The 17,585-nt window shown below is 34.3% G+C and overlaps 2 protein-coding genes across 4 annotated transcripts in view; both read left to right on the top strand.

Annotated features, from left to right (window-relative positions):
• Window positions 1-17,585, top strand: part of LOC106622154 (G-protein coupled receptor dmsr-1) — a 255,903-nt gene that overhangs the window by 160,765 nt on the left and 77,553 nt on the right. The window lies entirely within an intron of this gene.
• LOC106623395 (zinc finger protein Paris) lies at window positions 943-4,521 on the top strand. 2 transcript variants are annotated; one of them, XM_014242907.3, is made up of 2 exons: window positions 943-1,692; window positions 1,951-4,521. In XM_014242907.3, exons 1-2 carry the CDS (start codon window positions 1,573-1,575, stop codon window positions 3,439-3,441), a joined length of 1,611 nt encoding a protein of 536 aa, XP_014098382.2. In that variant the 5' UTR covers window positions 943-1,572; the 3' UTR covers window positions 3,442-4,521. The 2 variants fall into 2 exon arrangements, with proteins under 2 accessions (XP_014098382.2, XP_014098383.2); XM_014242908.3 differs by having other exon boundaries at window positions 946-1,686.

The raw sequence follows: 17,585 nt of genomic DNA, 5'->3' as shown, positions 1-17,585 counted from the left end.
CTCATTTGAAATCATTTTCGAATTGCATCCCACAATTTTTTTAATTTCCCGATATGTTTTCAATTTTCTCGTTTTTCTTCTGTGCAATGCTTACATCGGCCCTTTTTACTATTTTTTCTTTTTATTTAATAAGCAAATTTGTAGATGTATTGTCTAAATATTCAGTAACACTTACAAATCTTAATGAAAATATTAATCTAATTAAAATTTTTGCGCGAAAAAGTATATACATATGTACATACTATGTGCTGTTATTATTATGAACAGCTTGAAACGCTCGTGTACAACCATTGTATAAATATTGCTGATTTCTACAATGTGTACATCTAACTGCCTAATTTTTGCTTACATATAATATACCGTTATAACGGCGCATAGCAACAGTAAAGAACAGTATAAAGTGAGTAAATTAGCGACTGTATTGAATAGCGTAATAAAATTGGATGGCGTGCTGCTATTTTAGTGAACACAACTGTATTTTGCATTGTAAATTTAAGTATTAGCAAATGCAAAACTCTCTTATTTTTAAAAGCCTATCTATCTCATCTCTGTGTTTAAGTACGTGACATTTTTTTATCCCACCAATTTTGTTCATAAAAATATATTTGTTTAAATATTATATATCCCTAAAAACATTTACGAGTATATACATACATGTAAACAAGCCACTAAACGTGCATATTAGCATTTATATATTCTTTGACACACGACAACCCTGCCTGTGCATGCACTTTACGAAGCAGCAGCAAAAGTAAAATTAACAAATACCGCTTGTCATCTCTTTCGCACATATAGAAGTGCTTTGGAACTGACATTTGTACGCTCACTACATGTGCGCGTTCATTCGCACTCACACCGCATACGACCCTGACGAGCGATTATTGATCATTCACAATGGGGGCAATGCAAAAATCTATTTCGATTTTTGCTTGTACATTTTTCAAGATGGCCGTATCGCATTCAGTGTAGACACGAGAAAGTGTAGCAATCTTTTTTTTGCAATAGTTTTGCTTGTTATCTAACATAAAAATACATATTAGCACTTTGTGTGTAAAGTGCTACTGTGAAAGTATATAAATATATTAAATATTTTAAGAATTTCACATTATTGTGAACGCTGTGGTGGATAGAATTTTTTTCTCAATTGCAGCGTTGTTGTTGTTGTTTAAGTTGTGCAGTGGCGGCAGAATAACGCACTGTGGAAAAAAATTGTGACACTCCAAGGAATTTTTGATAAAAATCTTATATCTTTGCGATTTTTAACGGTACTATCGAAATTGTATAGTGATTATAAGCACAGCATAATATATTCGCTGCATTGGAAAATTGCATGAATAGTTAATTAAACTTGATTAATTGCACGCTAGCTTACCGCTGGCAGCATAAAATGCTCATAAATCTTCATGTGGCGGCAAAATTTTGACATTAAAGCAACAACCACTTATTTACAATAACAAAATTTAGAAATATCTAATAAAAACAAACAACGAAAAACATTCATAAAGAAGTGTGGCTTAAATAGTGAAATTGTTTGGCTAAAAGCAAACAGTGAATAAAAAGAAAGTGGTGAAAATGAGTAGTGAACTGATTGAAGAAGGTGGTGTTATTGATACCGGCAGCGATGAGGTGTTATTAACGAATGGTGCTAACGAGACGGACGAAGGAGTTGCCGAGTACTTGGAAGAGGTAAAGGTTGCAAAGTATATCTATTTAGTATATAAAATAATTAAAAAAAAAAAAAAATATGACTAAAAATGTATACCTTTCACACATTGCAAAAAATTATACACGAAAATTGCAATTGTAAAACAAGTATCTGCTTTTATACATTTCATAATTTACAAACGCTTTCTTCCTTGCATTTCAATTCCTTTACCATTGTTTTACGTTACCGCGTGAATGGTATACACAATTTTTAATGCAAAATACTAATACTCCTCCCATTTACAGCACGACCCAATGGTAGCTGACAACAAGTCGATAAGCCCAACTAAGCGTGGCCGCAAACCACGCCGGCCGGCAGAAGTAGAAGAAGAGGATAATGTTGAAGCACTTGAAGATGAGGACGAAGGTGAAGTAATTGAGCATATTTTGCAAGACGAAGATGAACCAGATGAAGAGGAGGAGGAAGAAGGCGAGGATGAGGAGAAAGAGGACGTTCATAAGCCGGTTTTGCACAAACCAACACAATTGCCGAAAAAGCGCAAAGATGTTGCAGTTAAGCAAAGTCCAAATTTGACAGAAAAAGATGAAGAAGATTATGTGGACGATGGCGAGCAGCCAACAAGTACGGCACGCGAAGCTGCCAAAATGGAAAATCATGTCGATGAGAATCAATGTCGTGTCTGTACCAGCAAAGACGATTTGGTCAGCCTTTTTAAAATCATCAATAAACAAACAATTGCCGATAAATTAATGAATATATGTCCGACCGTGTCCATTGCTCCAAAAGATTTTATGCCACAATTTATATGCAATACTTGCTTGGATAATGTAAACATTGCTTTACAGTTAAAAACACAGTGTGAAGATACTGAGCGAGAATTGAGAAAGAAACTTTCACGCAGCAAGAACAAAGTACGACGACCGGCTGGTTATGTGGTCATAGATGCAACGCTGGACTCTGATCCCTCCGATGAAGAGCCGAATGATGATGTAGAATTTAAAGTCTCCGACGATGGTGGTATAACGGCTGAAGATGATTCGGATGATTCTGATTTTGGTACCACTACCAAAAAGAAACGTTCCCCACGCGGTGCCGGCGGTAGAAGAGGTCGGCGTAAATCAGCGGCAGCAGGAACACCGGGTCCCAAATTCAAGGAGAAGAAACGAATGGGACGGCCGCCAACAAAGCGCGCACCACCACCATCACCCACTTTAATTAAGGACGAAAGCAGTGAGGAGGAATATGTTAAGCCACAAATAAAAAAACGTAAAATAAAGGGTACACCGCCGTCGGATGAGCAAGAAGAAAAACCCACAGAATACCCTTGCGATGAATGTGAGCAAGTATTTACGCGTAAACTATCATTAATACTACACAAGAAGGCGCATCTGCATCGTGAACCACTTAAATGTGAAGTATGTGGACAAATGTTCAAAATACAGGGTGCTTACCGTAAACACGTGCAAAAACATAACGAGGAGCCGTCAACATTTGAATGCCACAAATGTGAATACACCGCCACCAGTAAGGCCGAGTTACGCCGTCACTTAGTTGATGAACACGATGAACAGGGTGTGCTATATCAATGTGAGAAATGTAAACGGAAATTTGTGTCCGAAGTGCGTTTGGAGAAACACAAAGAGATTCGTTGTCCGGGCCAGGAACGACCGATGAAAATGCGACACGATGTTGAGAATTATAGCGTTGGAAAGGACTTATTTAAATCCGTTGCACCACTCACCACCACATACTGGAGTGATAGCTTTTCCGATTAAATACATACGGTCTTATCGATTTCTATTAGTTAAGTGTAATGTAATAAATTGTAATCACTTTAGTTCGATCAACATTGCCGTGTGTAAATTTCAATGAAGTCTCAATTACTTTGTCGGATATTGTGCCCAAGAAATAGTAGTTTAGCAGCAATTACAAACATAGTTCCAAGTGCACATTTTTAACAATGACAATGTGCTGACTATATGTATATTCAAGCCATTTGATAATTTCGCTTCATTTGTATATACGTATGTACGTCAGTGTTAGTTTATTGAAATTTAAAATACAAATGACAAAATATGGGGCTAAAATTTTAGGCAAGCACACCATTATATTTTAAGCAAATAAAGTTTTGTTATAAGTATATATGAAATATTTAAAATTTACTCCTAATTGCAGTTATGTTTTAATATTTTAAATAAATATTTTACGTTTTCATATTAAAGTAAAAAAAAATATTCGTTAGAAAACATTTATTTCATTACAACACAAATCCTAGCATTAATGGTTACCGTAAATCAAAATTTTGTAAAAAAAAAAATCTACTGCTAAGTAGCGCGTTGTAAAGCACAGTTCTAGTATATCATGAAGTTGAAAAAAAACTACTTTTCTGTAAAATTAAAGTAGAATAAGTAAAAGAAAAACAAGTAATAAAAATTACGCTCACTAAATAATTTAGTTGAAACTAACTGAAAGTTTCAAAATAACTTCTCGATAGCAGGTATGTATGAGTAATTTTTTGCTATTTACATATTTTCAGTATAAATACTTTATGTGTGCAAACAACTCAACTAGGCGTAAATACGCAGCGCGTGCTACATACATGCGTTACGTTGACGTATTAACAGTCACAAATGCACGTAACTGTGCAGAAAAGCTAACTACATAAAATAATATATGTACATATGTAAGACTTATGTATGTAGGCATGCAGCATAATTATTTACACAGGCAGATTTAAGTGCATAGATATGCTATAAAAATAAAAATGTGTGTATTTTTATATAATAAGTGCTTATATGGACCGTATGTTTAATTATTTTAACATTTTCAATAAAAAAAAATGCATAAGTTTAAAATATTGTCGTCTATTAATTATTTATTCAATTTTAATTTAATATTAGAACGACAGTTTTTTTTTAAATAAAAAGAGTTGACTAATCGCTATAATAGAGAAAGTTAGTCATTTCAAAGTTTAATTAAAAAATCTACAATTTTAAGCGTCAACAAACGCGAACGCTCTGCCTTAATGTGCACAATACGTCAAATTTGTAACGGTGCTGCTGTAATAAAACTTTGAAAGGTGAATTGAAAACTAAAGAAAAATGAGAGTGAATGAAGTGATTAAAATAGATATTAATAAAACTAAATAAATAACCATCAAACGCAGTCTTTCGGAAATTTGTGATAAAATATTTGTGTTTTTATGTTTTGTGTTTTTGCTTTTAATGTTTATATCAGAAGTGTAAAAAGTTAACAGTTATTCTCAATTTATGTAGTACGTGTTGATAAAGTTATTTGTTGAAGTAAGTAAGTAGTGGGGTTTTAAAATACAAATCTAAGTTTGGATATATATAGTTATAAATGAGTGTTGTCCTGACAAAGAGCTACTGCATTGATGTGCCTTAAATGTTATTTAATGTCATGGGGACATTACTTGCCATAATTTGTTAAATCGCGATGTTTATATACATAGTCTTATTAGCTGTCATTATTGCTGTTGTTGTTGTAGCAGCTGTCTGTCCTTGGCCGCATATATGTATACGAAAATCAGGGTTCATTTGAATTATAACTCCCTTGTATGGTACGTTTGTATGTACATTGTTGTGAAGTGTGTTGTTATAGTTCTTGCTGTCCAATGTACCAAAGGCAGTCTTTTAGTTTGTCTAACGATATATGTGTATGTATATACATATTGTACATGCAAACGTTTATTTATTTCTCAGTGAAATATAATACATATAAAATTGTACTAAATGTCATCTAGTCTCTCGTGTTGGAAATTGAAATTATTTAGTGGAAAATCATATAATTATCAACATACGGACTATTCCGTGTTGAAGTTTGCAGTAATTTATTAGGAATTTTACCGCACAAACATTTGCGAAAATTTTATGCAAAGGAATGTCAGAAAAACTCGATTTGAGTTGCTGGACTCTTTTTGCTCGTGTGAATGCACAGAGCGACACCAAAAGAGAATTTGCCGATAATGAGGGACAAAAGAATCCCCATGTAATCGCAGTAATATAGATACTTCATTTCAGCAAATACAGGTTCGAAGTTTTTATAAGACATGGTTTCCATGGAGCTAATAATCTTGGTTGTGATGATAAAGCTGAGGTTGAGGATGAGAAAAGCGATGAATGACGTGCCTTTTTTATACCCTGAACAGGGTATATTAATTTTGCCACGAAGTTTGTAACACCCAAAAGGAAACGTCGGAGACCATATAAAGTATATATATATAAATGATTACCGTGACGAGCTGAGATGATTTAGCCATGTCCGTCCGTCTGTCCCTCTGTATATACGCGAACTAGTCCCTCAGTTTTTGAGATATCGATCTGAAATTTTACACCTGTCCTTTTCTTACAAAGAAGCTGCTCATTTGTCGGAACGGCCGATATCGGACTACTATAGCATATAGCTGCCATACAAACTGAACAATCGGAATCAAGTTCTTGTAAGGGGCCTTTGTATTTGTGAAGGGTATTATAGCTTCGGCGCAACCGAAGTTAACGTTTTTTCTTGTTTTATTATACTCTCGCAACTTGTTGCTACAGAGACTGAAAATGGGTGAAATCGGGTGACAACCCCGCCCACTCCCCATATAACGGTACTGTTAAAAACTACTAAAAGCGCGATAAATCAAGCACTAAACACGCCAGAGACATTAAATTTTATCTCTGGGATGGTATAAGATGATTTTATAGGAACAACGTTCAAAATTAGATAGTGGGCGTGACACCGCCTACTTTCAGGTGAAAACCCATATCTTGGGATCTGCTTAACCGATTTCAATCAAGCTCGGTACATAATATTCTTCTCATATCTCTATGTTATAGTGTGAAAATGGGCAAAATCGGACTACAACCACGCCTATTTCCCATATAACACCATTTTCAATTCCATCTGATTTTTCACTTTCCAGTATGCAAATCAAACAACAATGATTATATCCGCGTAAAACTTTGCGCGAATAATACGTTTAAAGTATGCCACCTTGTGACCAAAAATTATCTAAATTGAACCAAAACTGTTCAAGCCCCTAGGTACTGGATATGTGGACCCCAGTGCCTATAGTTGACTTTTTACCGAAAATATCGGTCAACAAGGACAAGGCGGCAAGATCCACAAAGAAATCTAAAACGAGTATACCATTTGACTTTGCGAGGGTATAAAATGTTCGGTTACATTTGAACTTAGCCCTTCCTTACTTTTTTCTTTAATAAAAAAAAACTTGTTGTAACCCTTTGTACTCGAGCGGCGCCTATTTGAACTGTCAACTTGATGTTAAGTGTGAACTCTAGCAGTGCTGCTGCAGCGCCGCAGTGCATATGGTCTTTTGCAACTCGATCTGTTTATTCACGATGCGCGATAAGATATTCTTCTCTGAAGTACTTTCATGGACTAGGTTCGGCAGACGTTGTAGCCAAATCTAGTTTGTTTATAAAAGTTTTTTTTTTTTTAAGTGCCTGAAAAATGTTTGCTTAATAACAATACTATCCAATTTATGGATTCTAAAGAGGGACAGTGTCGCTAAAGGGCAGAGCTAGTGTAACAGTCTAAACAAGGAAATTTTTGAAAATTAAGAAAAATACTGTATCAATATTTTAAAATTTTAAGCGTATATTTATATATACACATTTTAGAAATACACAGTAAAATGTTTGAAGAAAAAATTGAATATTTTTCGAGTTACATGCGGCGACTAAAAAACAAGGTTCACTGCTGCAGTGATTCCGGCCTTCTCCGCCGATGAAACCTAAAAAAAAATTCTCTACTAGAAGATATTGTTCATAAAAGAACCGACGCTCGAAAAAATAACAAATATTGACGAAAAAGCAGCGTTTTAAATAAAAAAAGTTAAATTCTACCTAAAATTTGTTCGTTTTTGAACACCCAAAATTACCAAAAATAATTTTTGGAGAAAAACGCGTTTAAAAATAAACTAATGGAGCTGATTGTACGCCTCGGTTACATCTAGTCTGTAACTCAAAAGCTATTTGAGAAATCGATTTATAATTTCAAATTTTTTTATTTTTATTTCAATCTAGGTGTGCCGCTTAAGTTGGCTAAACAAATTTCTTCTTTTTAAAATACAAGTTGCTGTGATTTTTGATGAAAAAAATATGCATGTGTTGTTTTTTTTTTGTAGTTATTGGTTGTGGGCGTATATGTTTGAAAAAGCATACGGAAATCATTTGAAATAAATTCAGGAACCTTTGGTGTACCACAAAATGTACTTAACTATTTAAAGGTTGCAACAAATATATGTATATAAGACATTTCATTTATTTAATTCTCATGCAGGTGTGTTGGATGGCACATCTTCTGCATTCTCCTTTCCCAATCCATTGAGATTTACAAGTATAAACAAACCATTAAGTTCGAGCATTATTTGTAAATCCATTGCCAGAATCTAAAAGCTCATGCCAAACCAAGCAAAAACCATTGAAGTGAATGACTGCAAACAGCTAATGCACAAAAATACAGTTATGTACGCATGTATGTTGGTAAATTGCCAACAACTGTATAATAAACTAATTCATTTACAAAGTCTGACATTTTTCAGAGTTAAAGCAATACGAAAGTCTCGTATATATTTGTACATATATTGGCCAATGAGAATGGCAGCAGAATGTAATAGAAATGACAAGTGGAAATTGCCTTAATGACCGAATATATAAGGCAAATTGTTGACAGCACCTTTTCCAGCTAAATTGTATATAATTTTATTTGTAGTGTCTACTGCACATTCTAACGCAATATTATCAATATATACCATGTTATATATATTATATATATATATATATATATACATATGTATTTAAGTTTGTACTTTCATATTTTAGTATATTTACACTTCTAACGGTACATATTACATACCTACATTTTCATGCACCATTAAATTTTTGACCGAACCATTAGGCAAGTGAATGAAGGTTGAATAGAAAAAAAATAATAATAAAAAAACCACAAAATATTACTTGACTTGCAGGACTGCCTCCAAAAGCTGAGAAGTAATTGATTGAAGTAAAAGGGAAGCACGAAGCTTTTCCATCACCGTCAGCCAACAACTGCACCTGCCAGTTACGGTAAGCACATAGTGCCACAATCCAAAGGAGAATATGGCAAATGATTTTATGCACGCTCGGCATGATAAGGGAAAACGTGATTTCAATTTTTAATCCATTTACCATTGAACGTGCGTACATGAAATGGCATAAAAAAAAGCTGCTGGCAGCCCCCCATCACCTTTCAATGCTGTGTGAATTTCTGTGCCACTAGATGAATAGCTGCTTTCCAAAGAACGGCGCCTAAGCTAAGTCTTTAGGTTTGCCAAAACCGATATTCTTCTCAACATCGTGTTGTTTTTCCTTTCGTTGTAAACCGCAAATGTGTTGCTGACTCGAATTTTACTATAAACTCGTATCTGTGTGTGTGTGTCCGGACCGTGTTGCGCCTTACACTTCTGGTCATTGTTCGGCCATCAGCTTGCGCCAGTCATTTTGTTTGCTGATGAAGAGAAATGATTTTCGGTAACTCGATAGAATTTGAAGTGATTTCTGTATTGGTTGTTTGAACAAGTGGGCATATTGAGGATTTTATGTGCTTTCTATTGTATTATTATTATTTGTTTTGAATTTTTTCTAAATTTAGTAAGATAAAATTGCATACACGCATATAACATACAATATAAACATACGCATATTTATATTATTTTATTTATTTATCTGAAATTTCGTGCTTGAGTGTTAGCCAATATTCCAGTCATACTCGTACGATGCATCATTTGAATATTAAACAAGAAAAATCGTCAACTTCGACTGCACCGTAGCTATACTACCTCTCACAGGTGCATTTCTTTTAGCAACTACATATACATATGTACGAGTATAACTAAATCGAATCTGAAAACATAACCGACCAACGATTATTAATTAAGATTACTTAATAAGGCTAAAAAATCGTTTATGCAAATAGATATATCTTTTATTAAGATTTTTTTCTAGTTTTTTTTTGGTCAGTTTGTATGACAGCTAAATGCTATAGTGATCCGATCTTTGACCGCATTTGTTCGGAGATTAAACCCTTTTTTTTTTTGAAAATGCCGCTTGCCAAATTTCGTGCAGATATCTTGCCAAATAAAACAGTTTTCCTTACAAGGACTTGGTTTTGATCGGTCAGTTTGTATGACAGTTATATCCTATAGTGTTTCGATATCGGCTGTTCCGACAAATGTGCCACTTCTTGTGGAAAAATGAATATGTGTAAAATTTCATATGGATATCTCAAAAAGTTAGGAATTAGTTAGCACAAATTTTGTATAAATTGCAGACATAAAAATCCAGCTTATCAAAATAGCTGGAACCGTTGCAGAAAGAAATTCTTTCGTTTTTAAAGTGGCCAATAAGTGTACTAAACATGTTCCGTGTGTCCATATTTCAAAAATAAAACGATTTTGTAGGGAAATACTTTATCAACTTTTTCTGCGTGTTCTCTATATACTCTTCCAAACATATAGGTGCAATTTTTTGATCTGATCAAAAATAAGAAAACAAAAATTCAACTTTATCTTTGTAAATTTTTGATTTTTTCTTGCGCCCGTAGATTATTGTACGAACAATATCTTCTAGAGAGAATTATTTATTTTTTTAGTTTTACTAAATATATAAAGACAACCGGAATCACTGCAGCAGTGGCGGTCTATTTTTTGAGCGCCGCCGAAGATCCCATGTAGCTCGTCAAATATATATTTATTTTTGCTTAATTTTACTGTGCATTTTTAAAATATCTATAAATATGCTGCAGCATTGTTTTTATTCCCAAAAATCGCTGACACACTAGGTCTGCCCTTTTGACAAGTATAAGAACTGAATAGATTTGGTATCAAAGCCAGTTTTTTTGTTTTCATTAATTCGACCATGGCACCGCCTATTGGTATTTTGTAGATTATTTTTCGATCAGGTTTGCGTAGGCAAGCTTTGGCATTTGATTTCGGCGAACAATTTAAATTACCCGCAATCCAGTTCAGTGCATTTTAATTGCGACATACTGGTTATAGTCCGTATCCCAATGCACTTAAATATTTTCGAAGGCTGCTAATTAATTTCCTGTATATTCCATTCTTGAAACCTTTGCACTTGCTTCACTACCGAGAATATACATTAAGCTTAATTTGTGATAATGCAAGCTCCCCGTGTGCATGTGAATTGAGGTATGCGTATAAATTACCATTTCACTTGAGATACACTTAAAAATGCATTAGAGTTGGAAAAGAACTGCAAATGGCTTCTTCTGCTAGAGTTCCTTATTTTACATATTATAATAGCTGGGTTCACCTAATGGTTTGTAACTCGATGAGTAGATTGCATTTCACAATCTCATGCTACAGTTTGAAAACCAGCGCATATACTTCAATACCTCTTATTTGTTTAGAAAATATTGGAACTGGTTTATAACTATATCTCTACCATCTCCACTAATGTTAATATACCGATTGAAATAATTTTTCTTCTTCCGACAGGCGTTAAATCCTATATATATATGTCATTCGTGTAATTTTGGCATAAAATCCGCACCCTCATCTAGATCCAATATACCAAATATTAGGTCTACTGACGTTTCCGTCGGAAATTTATCTCGAAATCCAGCTAACAATGAGTTCTAATTTTATATCCTGAAATCCAGGGTATAACATATTCGGTATGAGTCGTTTTAGCCATGTCCGACTGTCAGTTCGTCTCTGTATACGCGAGTAGTTAGTCTCCCAGTTTTTGAGATAGCGATCTGAAATTTTGTTCACGTCCTTTTCTCCCGAAGAAGCTGCTCATTTACGAAAATCGCCGAGATCAGACCCTTATAGCATAAAGGTGCCATATAAACTGATCGATCCAAATCAAGTTTTTGTATGGCAAACTTTCTTATTTGACAAGATATCTTCACAAAATTTGGCATAGATTATTGTCTAAAGCAAGGTAACAATCTCTAAACATATTGTTCGGATCGGACAACTATAGCGTTGTATTCTAGCTTCAGTGCAGCCGACATTAAAGTATTTTCTTGTTATAAGATATTTTGGCTGACATTTCCGAAACATTCCCAAACCTCTATGCAATTTACGAGAATTTCTAAAATTCGACAGCGGCTGTACTCACCCCTACCTTACTTATTTGATGTTATTTAATGTTTGTTGTTTAGACAAAAACAATATAATGAACGAGTGTAATGACAAAGAAGCGAAGAGGAATTGTCGTAAAAAATGGATGTCGACGAACATTAGTGGCATTTGCGGCAAGAGAATATAATGTTCCAGCGGATTAGGTAACCAAGGACATTGACTGATAAGAGTAGTTAAGAATGAATGTCAAGGGCATACTGAAATGGATACGGGTGGGTATCCATCCACAAATACGCAAGCAAATAGTTCAACACGCGAAGCGTTCGTTTCTAAGCGACAAACAATGATTACAAACAGAATTAAATTGAATTAATTAAAGAAGAAATTAAAGATATTGTTTCGTTTGGCCATTGCTGGAAAAACACTTGCCTTGAGCCTCGCGGCTCATTACAAAGTCCAATTTCTATTTGCTGAATTATTTTTTATTTTATTTTATTAAAATCAATTAATTCCACGTTTGAAAGTAGTTCCAAGTGAAGAAGTTTTATTTTCGAGGGCTTTTTATGTTAATTAATTATAAATAGATACATACCAAGATACACGGACATTGTATATATACGTATTAATCTCATATAGCAACTGAGAAATTTACAATAAGTAATACAATCTATTGTACATTTTCGTAGACAAAATCGGTCGAAATTTCAGCCGAATCGGGCACGTATATTTGTTTTGACCACATTAGAAAGCGGTTCTCGGATTTTAGAAAAAAAATTAATAAGACTGTCGGTAATTCGATTCTTGGTTGAATTCTTGGTGAAAAAGAAATCGATCGACCAAATCAAGGAACGCTGGAATGTTGTACCATAAAGCCACAATGACTTTTCTTCTTCAATGAGGTCACACTCTTTGAATGAGCCACGGTTAGCTGGCTCGGAGACAGATACCATGGAAGATAACGTGACAGAAGTTCCCCATCTCAGATTGGCAGACCGACTAAAGGTGATAGCTGAGATAGTATGCGTCTCAAAAAACCGCTTGGGTAATATCTTGGAAATAGATATGTTCACTTCGGACAACAAGCGCAACTGTGAGACTTGTTTAACCAAAATGTGAAGGAGTTTCTGCGTCTTTTTATAATCTGCGTTACAACATGGTTCCACTGCTGCACTCCTGAGGCCACTCCAACAGTCGAAACAGTATACTTTATTTGCCGGATTTGCTCCGAAGAAAGGTAAGGCTGTGCTAACCGGTGGAATGATGGGGCCACCGTTTTTTTGAAATTCACAAGGTGTTGACTGCCTGCAGAATGGCAAAATTCTCACAGGGCTCTAATGAGCCAAATTATTGGGCCGATTCGATATTACGGATCAATTATTTACGTTCATTACTTGAGTTCATTACGTGAGATTGAGTGAGCTCATGCCTTTCTGCTTTCAGTTTATCCAGTGTTAGTACATGATATTTAAGACTTTCTCTCTCTCTGTTATTTACTCCCTCTTTCGCTGAGTTTAGCTTCATGTTCACATAAGATAAAAAAAAACTTTATTAAAACATGAAAAAAACGTTAATTTCGGTTGCCCAGAAGCTATAATACCCTTCACAAATACATAAGATTCCTTTCTTGAGGATATCTCGTCAAATGAAAAACTTTTGCATAAAAGCGCTTGCAACGTTCCAATCTGCCATTAAGCTTTGTGTATATTTATATTTAAAATGCCAGCCAATACATATGTGCCTTTCATTATGTGCATTGACCTTATGCCCAACCACAACTCAAATTACATGTAAAAGAAATATTTTTTTAATCTAAATGCAGTCAAGTTTTAAATGAATTTTTTCTACAAATACAAATCTTAATAAGAACACCTGCACACATACACACACACACTTGTTTACTGTTTATGAAAACATAGAAAATGCGCTTATGTCTAGCCATTAAAGGTAATTGCCATGCGAATCTGTACAATTTCGATTCAGAAAATGTTTTATTTACAGTTGATATGGGCACGCATATATATATTTATATGTATATACATACAAACATATTTTCTTTTGTGAAGAAGTGCTTTGCTTTGTTCAGACGGACCTTAGCCGTAATAATATATTTCTAAGCTTCTCCGCATGAATAGCGTGTGAAGATTTTAGATTTAAACACACACACACAATCACACCTATATTTGTATACGAGAATGCATTTCTTTGTTAAAACACAAATATTTAACGCAATAAAGCCATTTAGACTTATCATTGTCGTTTATTAGCCCAATTGAATTATATTTTCCAAATAGCTCGTGCAATTTTTCAAATATGTTTGCACATAACGGCAGAAGTATTTATTGGAATTGCTGTTATTTATAATAGGTTGTTTTCATAATCAATTTCCAAAGCTTTTGGCAATGTTTGCATTCTTTTGTGCAGCACGAAAATTTTTAAAAAATTTCGAAATATAATTAATTGATTACACGAACTTCGAATTGAACAATAAATTATTTTTATTTCCATCATTTTAAATTTTAAGCTACTTATTTTCATATTCATATACCTATATACATATGTTTCTATGCATTTACAAATGTTGCAGTGTACGCGTTTTGCCTATTTTTAAAGTGCGAATAAATTTGTTTTCCAACTAATTTAGATGGCTTTTTCCTATTTTCAATGGCCCGTTTAATTCTTATCGAAATGTTGTGGACTCCATTACGTGATTTACGTCAATAATTATGAAATGAGCGGATATTTGCAAAGACGGTTTAAAGACACGCACAATTATAAATATTGAACAATCTTAACCCAGCAGTAAATTATTGTATACTTGACAGGAGACTGTATATAATCTATAAATATTTTTTGATGTTAGTAAGTTTGCTTGAAGTTTCCGTTTCCGGTGGCATCTTGCGTTCTAGCACAAGACCTAAGGATCTCGCGTGCGCTTAGTATACGCTGGTCGAAGATCCGTTCCCCTGTGACTGCGAGATACTTTTGGCTTAGCGTAGAACGCAGGAAATCTATTAAACTACTTTCACCTAGTTAAGTTAATATTGCCGCAATGATAGAAGCACTTATTGGACATTGTTCAAAAGGCATTCACGCGTAAGGCTAAAAATCGTATCTTAGTCTAAGTTGTATGGAAGAAGATGAGGTAGAAAAATCATGACAGTTTCTTCAACATTATCCAGCCTTTGCCATAGCTGAAACTGACATAAGCCACCTTAACAAATTTGTGATAGGCTGCAAGCACATGGTCGATTTATAAGGGTCTTTTGATCATTTATATAATAGCTTCCGGTACCATAACGGACCGGCGTTCTAACCTGTCCAAGGAAGATTGCTGTTAGGATCAGCCTCGTAACCAAACCTGACCGTTTTTCCGCATAAAATTACTAAAAACTATCAGAATCCTCGTAATTAATATAAGGATAAAAGAAAAATCGTTAACTTCAGCTCTATCAGAACTACAATACCCTTCACAGGTGCATGTCTTATAGCAACTTTATGTATAACTAAATCTGAAAATGTAACAGAGCAACGTTTTGTAGTTCGGAGTGGATGCTATAAGATTACTACAGTTTAGATCCATGAAAAATGCTCTGCAGCTGTGTGATTTGTCATAAATTTCTATCGAATATCGAATTCCGCTTCTGTACAACCGAGCGACTTATTTTGTGTTGGTTCTTTGGCTGTCTAAAAATATGGTCACATTTCTAAATGCACAGTATGTTAGAGTACTAACTCCCACACAGCTAAACAGAAGCTGAGCTGAGTTCAGCTGCCAGAAAGATAATTGACTGGGAGATATTTGGTTCCGCAATAAATCATAGTTCATTTTGAAATCGTTCGTATAAATTAAGGTGCTGTTGTGTTTGTCCACATTACCGCTCTTCTAACAAGCATATCTGACGCAAAACTCTATGTGAAGCAGACAGTGAAAATTTGACTTTGAACACGGTTATGGAACTCGACTTAAAATCATTTGCACATTGTTTTCGACTAAATTACCTTCTTTAACTACGGGGTAACAGTATTTTCACACACTTTTATTTGTATACCTATGTATACTCGTATATGCATGTGCTTGGCTATCAATTCAAATGATTACCTAAACTGTGGGCGGGGATTTGTCATTGGTAAACTTGAATTGGTTGTGATGACATGTTTCTGTCTATCGATGAAATGATTAATTACGCCGCAGTGCTGTCATGCGTCGAATATCTCATTTGTGCAAGTTCCGCTGCGTGCCCGACTTTGGCATTGTGTGTGTATGAAAACAAAAGCCAGACCGAAAATGTTATTAAAATAAATGCAATGGAGCTTTGTTTGACTTTGTGTCACAGCACTGCCAATTTATTGAAAATAGAAAAATAGAAATGTAATGAAATAACAACAAAAAGGACATGTAAAGGAGTGTCATATTTAGCTGAAATCGAGTTTTCGAAATTTCGAAAGAATGTAACTGCTGATTTTGTATTAAATGTTTTTATACCGCGAACATGGTATATCAAGTTTGCCACAAAGTTTGTAACAGCCAGAAGGAAATAGCGGATATCCTAAACAATTTATGTATATTGATAAGCAGCGTCGCAGAGTTGCGTCGATTTAGCCATGTACCTAGTTTCTCAGTTTTGAGATATTAAGCCGAAATGTTGCACACGTCCTTCCTACTCAAGAAGCTGCTTTTTTGTCGGAACCGCCGATAACGGGTCACTGTAGCATATAACTGTCATACAAACTGATCGTTCAAAATCAAGTTCTTCTATAAAAAATTTTTTTATTTGTGAATTTTTAATTGTGAATGTGTGATATTAAAGCTTCAGTACAGCCGAAGTTAAGATTTTTTTTGTTCAATTTACATTTCTACTTTTTTATTATAAGTTTTAATGCAATTAACCATACAGTGATCATATTATATTTTTTAACGAAATCCTAAAGTAAAACACATAGTTGTGTGTGGCGTATGAGTAATATTTTGCAAAATATATTGTAGTATATCGTACAATTTCTTTCTTCTTCAAGTATCAACATTTGCGAACAAATTGAACTCTTCTTATCATATATATTTTATTATATATCTGTTGCAAGTGTTATATTATCTATCCTAATTCCAATACAACCAGCAAATAAACAAAGACAAAGTACCCTATCACAACATATTGCGATCGGGAATAAAATTTACCAGCAACTGCCAGGTTATTACAATCTTTTTTTTTTTGATTTCATACATTTCATTGCACAATGTCTTTGGTCGATATGATTGATAAGGTGACAAACTGGAAATTACTTAAATTTTCTCGATTCCGAAAGTGGCTAATATTTTACCGAAGAAAAGAAAACAATTACATTTTACCGCCAATACATACATTTGTTCACATATGTCTTGTTTTTGGTTTTTTCCGCTTCTATAAACAATTTCAAGTGCAAAGTAAAACAAATGTGAAAAATAACGAAACTGTGTGTTGACATTTCGGCTAATATTAACAGCAATTTTCAGCGCGTCAAATAAAATTATGAGTTTGATATTAATGTACGTTAACGTTAATGCAATTTTTCAGCCTACAGTAAAACAATTCCTCATACCCTCAAGCGCTAAGTAAATTCAAACCCTAATCAAAATTTCAGCTGACAGCGGAGTAAGGCAGTTAAGCGTGATATAAAATTGAACTTCAGTTTATTTACAGTTCACAATTGTCAGTTATTTCTTTACAATTTTCTTTAGTTCCTTGTAAAATGTTACTCATATGCTCCTCGCACTTAATAAGCTCTAGGAATGCACTCCTGCTAATTTCATATAGCTGTGTTTAA

This window comes from Bactrocera oleae, chromosome 4, assembly GCF_042242935.1.
Source record: "Bactrocera oleae isolate idBacOlea1 chromosome 4, idBacOlea1, whole genome shotgun sequence".
Lineage (NCBI taxonomy): Eukaryota > Metazoa > Arthropoda > Insecta > Diptera > Tephritidae > Bactrocera > Bactrocera oleae.
The sequence above is the reverse complement of the archived record's forward strand: the minus strand, read 5'-3'. Positions and strand labels throughout refer to the sequence as shown.

Excerpts from the sequence above, each read along its gene's own strand:
- LOC106623395 (XM_014242907.3), top strand. The coding sequence starts at position 1,573 with ATGAGTAGTGAACTGATTGAAGAAGGTGGTGTTATTGATACCGGCAGC. Across the intron at positions 1,693-1,950 it reads AGTACTTGGAAGAGGTAAAG|CACGACCCAATGGTAGCTGA; the intron begins GTTGCAAAGTAT and ends TCCCATTTACAG.